The sequence below is a fragment of the Geospiza fortis genome, unplaced genomic scaffold, assembly GCF_000277835.1.
Source record: "Geospiza fortis unplaced genomic scaffold, GeoFor_1.0 scaffold114, whole genome shotgun sequence".
NCBI lineage: Eukaryota > Metazoa > Chordata > Aves > Passeriformes > Thraupidae > Geospiza > Geospiza fortis.
Genome location: NW_005054383.1, coordinates 2,954,438 through 2,962,566, shown reverse-complemented (window position 1 = coordinate 2,962,566; position 8,129 = coordinate 2,954,438). Strand labels below are relative to the sequence as shown.

Sequence of the window (8,129 nt, the reverse complement as noted above, 5' to 3'; positions counted from 1 at the left end):
CTGTTCAGAGCCCCTGCTGCTGAAAGCACTCACTCTCTGCCATGGCTGACACCTCGTCCTGGATGGCCAGGATGAGCTTGGCCTCGCGGGTGAGGTACTGGCAGCGGCGCTCCTCGTGCTGCAGGACGATGGCGATCCTGCGCGACAGGTTGTGCAGGCAGCTGATCACCGACGGGTCCGCGTTGGCCTGCGGGGAGCACCAGCAGCCTCTGAGCCATGCAACGACAGCCACGATGGGGAACAGGCAAATGGTTTCCCACTGAGACCAACAATCTGCCTCTCAACTGGAAATGAACAGAATTTTCTCTACCCGCAACCAAGCAGAATCTCGGAGGTGTCCAAATGTAATTTGGATTTTCAAGCTCGTCTAAGTGCGTGAAAGGAACACCACACCTGGAGAGGGATAGCTCTAGCTGGGTTGTTTTTCCAGTTGTTAACAGGCCTTCTACCAGCAGAGAGCAAAGATCTCAACTTCACACAGTGAGACAAGACAGTGTCAAGCTTTTTGAAAAGGCAGAATATCCTGATGTTCAGGTTAAACTCAGTGGCAGCACAAGGGCTGCAGTGCCTTTAACATGTCCCACTAACTCCGTGTTGCCACACTGGTGTTTGTCCTATGTACTGACAAGGCAGTAACTAGGTAACAATTACCAGCTCACGACCAATATTTTCATCCCAAATCTGTATTAATTTGGATCTATGCTCCCAAAAAATTCACAAATATAGCTTATTGCTGCATTTATGAAAGTCCCAGAAAGAAAGTGCTGGAAAAATCTATCACATCAGTACAGCTGCCAAGGGGGGTGAGGGGGAATTCACTAGCTCCAGCATGAGTCAGCAGCTGCTTCATGTTTGTTAAGACATTTAAAAGAATTTAAAGTTCTGGCAAGTGACCACTTGGCACAGAAACCAGCAAACCGTGACTCATCAGTTTTTTGACTCTGCTGTTCTTGCTGAGTCACGCCACGTTGGTAGCCCTGAAGCTCAAACACAGCAGGATCAGTGCTGATTATCACACTTGGGCCTTTGCCTGCTCTGTCTGCCCACTGCAGATGGACACTCATCTTTATCTCTGAGGGCCTCCACCCACCTCCTGCACTGCACTGCTCCATCCCAGGAAAAAATTTCCACTTGCTTCTTGCCCAACACTGTCCAGAAACCTGACTGCTCCCTGTGAACTAAGAGTGTCTCATTTGCCAAGTGGATTTTGTGCTGCATCACACACACAATAACATCAGTACCATCTCATGGCTGAAGGGCAAAGAAAGCAAGTTCTCCTAGAAGCACTAGAAATTAGATTCCAGAAAAATGTGGGCTAGTCTTCACAGTGAATGAAGGAGCATTGGTTTCAACACTTCTGCTGCCACACGGCTCAGTATGCATCATCAATGTGTGTGTCTGCAGGTGCATCTACACACACTTCCCTGCAAGCAAAGCACAGGGCTTTAACAAATCACCAAAACCACATCTCTTAACATGTGAAATCTCAAATCAACTCCTCCATTGCAAATTCAGCACTCCCTGACCCAGGAGTGTCCTAAAGCACAGGAACATTGGACTCCCAGCAGAGCTCTGTAAACAATTTCTGACTCGATTCAGGTACTTGTCCTGTGTGAAACCTTGCTCCTCATCTGAGGACAAGCCATGCAGGCTCGGGCCATGTCCATGTCACCACTGCAAAGCCAGTGGTAAGAAAAGTACTAGTGCTAAAAGGGAAAAAAAAATCCTTTCACAAGCAGGGAGCTGGAGGTTTAAAAATTATGACATTACATCCAGTTGAGCACAAATCAACCATTTCCACAAAGATGACTATTCCAGCTCTCTATCTTTAAATAACCTGTGGAGTGGGAAAAGAAAGCCAGAGCTCAGAAATCAAGTAATGCTTGAACATAATGAAATTTCTAGGGCTTTACACACCTAATTAGCCAAGCCAGGATCCCTTAAAACCAGCATTTAGTTAATAGAGGATGCCTGAAAAAAATTCCAGGCAGAAACTACGTATTTGTTCTAGGTTTTTGCTGAGCATTGAAACCTCATTATTCTTCACTTGTACCTTCTTCTCATTTAGCTGCTCAGCTGCTGCTCCCTGGCACTCTCCCTTTACAGTGACCTCACTGCTGAGAGAAGGCAGCTTTCAAACACTGGCCATTAATCACAAAACAAGCCTGGAGTGTGAGCCTACTGCATTGACTCATGCATGCAAGGCACATCCCACTGTCAGATGGAATGGAGACAGTCCTTACCCTTAGGGCAAACACCACGTTGAACAGAATCATGGTGGGCATCTCTCTCTTTGGTGAGGGGTCAGTTTTGGATACCTGAAAAATATTTTTTAGAAAATCCCATCGGCTAGTGTGAGCTGGAGACAGTAACAGAAGGAAAGTAATTAAAAATTTTTTTTCAAAACATGTAAATAACAAGCTGAGAAAAGAGAGCAGACAAATCAATATATAACATCAAATATGACTGGCAAAATATAGAACTATGCTTTTATTTTTAATTGGAGTATCACAGTTACTCTACAACACTGCCTTTGCTGAGCAGCTGTGAAGATTTAAACCAAAGCCTTTTAGTCACAAGCATGGCAATGAGTGGCAGTTAAGGCAGCACTCTTACTTAGTGTCTCTGTTATTACATTTAGCATCATTAGGGATCTTTGGTTTAAATTCTTTAGCATAACTGTCAGATATACTGTCCACAGAATTCCACAGATCTCAGGCCACAGCTATTCCTTCCTTTCCTAAAATCCCCATTCAAATTTCATCTTGTTACAAGCTGCTGCTTTTATCACACAAAATATGTTCTAGAACAGCAGTACTAAAATAAAAGGTTTGATTTTTCCCTTCCTGCAGGATTTCAAACATATTATCCAGCCCCTCTATTCTCTTTGTAGCAGAGAGCTCCATTCCTAAGGCAGATTCAAACTTTCCAGTGAGAAGAAACAGCTGGAGCTGAGACAAGCAAGTGGAATTTGCACAGCCAGACCAGCTCCAAAGGGAGCACGTGTCGCCACAAGATGGAGCACAAAATGCAGAGGACATTCCCACCTCCCCTGAGGCTCCCTGCTCAACACCACCCCATCCCCAGTGCACACAGCTGGAACCTGCCAGGCAAACAATAGTTGGTGTCGACCCAAAGTATGTGCAGCACCTGAGCCAGGGCAAGCACAGAGCAGCATCTGCCCTTCCCCACAGGCTCCAAGCACCAGCAGTGAACTGCTCAGGACTGAACTCCAAAATCTGACTGCTTTCACTCAGGAGTCTCTGCATTTACAAAACTAAGAGGTGATATATATTTTGGGGTTTTTTTTTTGTCCTAAAGTGAAAATTACATTCTGTCAGAAAGGCAGTGATGGGAGAGTGGTAAAGGCAGTTTATCTGTTCTGGAGTTACAGGTTCCAGGACATCTTGTGAATTTCCAAGTGTAAGGACTGATCCTGTTCCTTCCTTAAAATCAGAGAAACTACCACCACTAACATCAGTTGGGATGCAGGCTAGATTCCATATCAACTCATGTCCAGAAAAAAAGAAGAAGACTGAGTTGGGAAAGAAAATGCTGAAGGAATTTGAAGAATTCAGAACATTGCTACATAAAAAGCAATCTGGCACACAAGATTAAATGTTTGTGCTCTTGTAACTCCTGAATCTCACTGGAGTAAGAATTTGCTGAGCTGTCCTGTGGATTAATTCACTGCAGTATGGACTCTGAGGAAACTCAAAGCAGAGGCTGCTGGGTTACTCCAGACACTGCCTGAGTGCTTTTCCATGGGAAAGCAGCTCCATCTGGCTTCCTCCTAACTGCAGGAAGGTCCCAGATTTACACTGACACAAACCAGCAGAGATGGCTGCCACATCTAGAAGATTCTGGACTCTAGAAAGTTCTGGGGCACTTCCCAGGGTGATAAGACACACCCAAAAAGAAGTTCCTTCAGAAGTAACAAAAAAGTGTTTACAGCTCTTTATAACTTTATTTATTCGCCCAGATGCAATTTTATTTAGACAAACTGAAATGAAGTGACATTTCATGCAATTAGGATTCAACTGATTAGAAAGAATGTACAATAATAAGTAGTGAAAAAAATGCAAATACAAATTTTCAACCTCATTTAGAGCACATCTAGGAAACTGAACCTTTCAGATGAGATTAATAAAAGACAGAAAAATGATCTGAGGGAGAACAGGCTACTGCTGTCAGAGCCTTGAGGGCACCAAAAGGTCTTAATGGCCCTGGCCAGGACCTGTTCCCACACAACTTCTCCCAAGAGTCCATGACTGGGAACTCCATTTAAGCTCAGCCCAGGGCCTGGAGCTGTGCCTGTGTCCAGGATGGACCTTGGATCTGTGCCTGTCTCCTGGTTTAGTACACCCCACCCTTGTCCTGTCCCCTTCTGCTCCTGGCTGGAGTCCCAATACAGACCCTGGGCCTGGTTCCCCACTTGCCTTGTCTGGGGCTGCTGATGGATTTGCACAGCTTGGGCACACTTGAATCCTGTCTTCCAAGAGAGTTTAACTTTTCAGGGCTGAGTCTTGGTGATCCTCCATGACATTTCCTGCAGACTCACAACTGAGTTCCCAAAGTAGCATCTTTTGATGCTTTAGGGCAGCTCCTCACTGGGATTAAAGCAGTCTGGTCCTCTAAATATCATGCAGCAGTTACCAACAAGCTGTTTCCACCTCTAATTATAGCTAGAAAGCAGGACAGAATTGGCAAGCAGACTTTTTCCCCTGAAAAAAGGAATGACTTAGCAAATTTGATGAAAAATGAGACCAAAGCAGTTCAGTGACAGGGATCAGTGTTGGATTCAGAAATTACCAAAACCTAGTTCATTCCTACAGTTGAGCAGGAAGAAGGACCAGGACAGGGAATATCAAAAACACAGAAGCAGGTGAATTCTTTCCTGGATTTAAGCAGGGCCTTTTACAGCCCAGATAACAAACTGCTCTCATTCTAAGCACCTAAACATAGGCCATGGAGGAAGGTCTCAATGCAAACAGCAGCCTGACTTGGTCCACAAGAAAATTCTAGATCTCTTTCAACATCCTACATATTCCATCTAAGTCTTGTGGATGATCTTCAGCCTCAGGAAAAGTTAAAAGCCAAACAAGGCTGACGCAGCTTTTAGCATTTGTGAAGGTTTTTTGGTGGTGTTTTTTTAACTGCCACACTAATTAGAGGTGCTAAAAGCTAACTTGCAGTAACTAAAATAGTGAGAAGCAGCTTTTTGAGTTGGAGTGCCCAGTTTTACTTCTCTTTACTCACACTGCTTCCCTACAGTAACCAGAAGAGTTTCTGCGATCACTGACAGCTCCCTCAGTTTGCCACTCACTCCACTGACCCAGAAGTAAGCAAAAGACAGCTTGGAGCATCAGGGAGTAAAAGCAGGATCAAAAGCCAACATGCTCATTCTGAATTGCAGGTTTCCTCACTAAAGCCAGGCAGTTTGTGAGGAAGGCAGGTCCCCAGAGGGGATCTCACACCTACCTGCCCAAGGGCATGCTGGAGCAAGGTGGGATGGCCAACAAAGCGAACGTTATCAATCTTCAGTTCAAACTTTTTGCCACACATATCTGACTTGGTAGCCAAAATTGTTGCCAGGATGACATCTGAAAACCTTGAAAAGCAGAAACAGAAGTTATTACAGTTTTCAAAAAGCACACCCCCAAAATAGTCCTCCAAATACAGATATATTTAACTCTGAAGTTTTTAAGGCATTGTAAATTGTGACTAGATTGCTGTACCTGGAGCACCACCAATTATGTAAAATTAAGGACCCCTAAATTACATCCCTCAGATCACCACAATTATAAAACAGGAAGCGTTCACAACAAAGACTGCAGGGTCATGCTCATTTAGTTACATGCTCAGCAAAATACATTGAAAAGATTAGATGCAGTTTGCTTAAATATAAAAAGAGCTGGAGTTAGCCATTGCCTGGATTTAGCTGCAGGTTAATGAACTTACTAAGCAATTACATATTGACACAGCCTGTCACTCAAGCACAACAGAGATCTTTAAGCCACCCAATATGGCAGAGGGGAAGGCAAGAAAGAGCTGATTCAATTAAAAGAAACACAGCCAATGCTTGTCCTTCCTTTCCCAAAACTCATCAGTGACATTCCAAGTTCCTCATTTAACAGATCTCAACCTGGGCTCAGCAGACCACTGGCACCTTCCAAGAGCTGCCTGGCCTCACCTGGGTTTTCTCATTTGATAAATCACATTCATGACAGGCCAGGCCCTTCCCAATGCCCAGCCACGGGGTTACTGAATTGCTCTGGACTGGTGAGGGCAAGGCAGCAGCTCTGAGACAGAGGGCAAGTACCCACAAGGGGTCAAAACCAGCTAAAAGTCCTGTGTGACAAGGGAGGAATTCCACAACTGCTCTCTCTGATGGCCTTGCAGCATTGGTCTGGTCTCTACCAACACTTGTCTTCCTCAAGGTGTCCCCTGGGACAGTGAAGCCCAAACCCACAGGGAAGAGGATCTCAACTGCTAGAGTAAATTTGTTGCTCTAGAATACAAGGCTTGTTATTAACAAGTTCTTTCCTCATCTGTTTTATAGAAGCTCCTACTTGACCAAATGAATTTCAGACCACTTTCTGATGAGAGCTGGTTTTTAAGAATGAAAATGTTTATTGCATTTTGTGTATTTACACCCAGGGATGTGTGCCCCTGCCAGACCATCCCCCTAGAGCAGGCAGGTATCCCAGATAACCCAGTATCACTCAGAGAGGAGGGCAGGCATGGGTGTGTGCTGTGCTCACCTTATCTCTTGGCCACAAGTGAGCCCTCCATGCCCAGAGAAGCAATTAATGTAGCTTAGTCCTGCTTCCCTCTGAGTCATGGAGCACTACAGAAATTAAGACAAATGCACTCAAGGACACAGGGGGAATTCCTTTTATTTACAAATACTGGAGATGAAGGACCACACAGGCCCAAACTGCCAAAGCCCCTGGTGCTTGTACAAACAGGTCACTCTGACCACAGCACGCTGCTTCTGTTTGCTTTATGGAAGGAGCAGCTGTGTACAAATTCCCAAATCCCTGGCTGCTCTGCTCCAAACTCCAAGCTGAAGGCAAGCAGAGACTAGCCAGAGACTCCTGGGGCCACTGAGCCCATGCTCCTCAGCCACTGGGCTGCACAGCTTGGGAAGTCTGGGAGCAAAGGGCAAAGAGCTGGAACACAACGTGGACTGACAGTTCCTGGAGATCACATTCAAAATAGGAAAAAAAAAGTCACCATGACAGCAGTGAGCTTCTCCTCCTCTTTTTGCCCTGTTCAGCAGCTCGTTAATAGGCTCCTCATGGAGCCAGGAAGATGGGAACAGCAGTGAATCCAAAAGGAGCATATGTTTTGGGGGGTGAGGGGAGAAGGAAGGCAAACTAGAAAATGTCGGCTTCCTGGTAAGAAATGAGTTACCCTTCCCTCCTCCAGCCTTGGCAAAGGATACCTGGGAGCTGATAAACTGATCATTCTGATAACTTCCTCAAGGAATTACACCAGCAGATCCTTTAACAGATAAATGTGGTGCTAAAGGTGGGAATTCAGCAGTTTCCCAGGGGAGCTCTTGACACCAACAGCCCTGTCTGGCCTCCCTCACAGGTGGCTCTTTGGGGAGGAAGAGATTACAAGGCTGATTTTGGAAAGCCCTCAGGATCCTCTCACTAGCAGGGCCTTCTGTGTCTGGGAGAGTACTGCATTGCAGCCAGAGGACATGCTCAGGGGCAGAATCCTGACACAGGTGCACCTCCTATCACCACAGGCTCTCCCAAGAGTCACATGGACTCCAGTCCCATTCTCCTCTGACAGCCTGGGTTTATTGTTTTGCTCTCTGGGTTTTTTTAACCCTCAGTGCTCTACATAATTTTGACATTTCTTAGGCCTCAGGACAATAGGGAAATCGAGGAACAGCAGATATGTTATTCCCACTACTTCAATTAGTCACCTCATCTTAGAAAATGACACTTTAAATATTTCAACACACATTTTCCAATCTTTGGGGTATGTTAGGATGACCTAAAAACACTGACTTCTCAGAGGCCCAAGAGTTTGTTAGAAGCAGATTAGGTTTTGCAGTTGGGCATTAACCCTTCTCCTTTTATGAGATTAGTCTGAGCACTGTGAATTCC

At 45.3% G+C, this 8,129-nt stretch overlaps 1 protein-coding gene across 2 annotated transcripts in view; it reads right to left on the bottom strand.

Moving 5' to 3' along the window:
- The window catches only part of NPRL3 (NPR3 like, GATOR1 complex subunit), a 41,250-nt gene that overhangs the window by 27,282 nt on the left and 5,839 nt on the right, over positions 1 to 8,129 (bottom strand). For both annotated transcript variants that reach the window (XM_031060489.1, XM_014308755.2), the window contains 3 exons: positions 5,482 to 5,611; positions 2,244 to 2,318; positions 34 to 187 (listed from right to left, as the gene is read on the bottom strand). In XM_031060489.1, coding sequence (XP_030916349.1) covers positions 34 to 187; positions 2,244 to 2,318; positions 5,482 to 5,565 — 313 coding nt within the window. In that variant the 5' untranslated portion in view covers positions 5,566 to 5,611. The remainder of the gene's footprint in view (positions 1 to 33; positions 188 to 2,243; positions 2,319 to 5,481; positions 5,612 to 8,129) is intronic.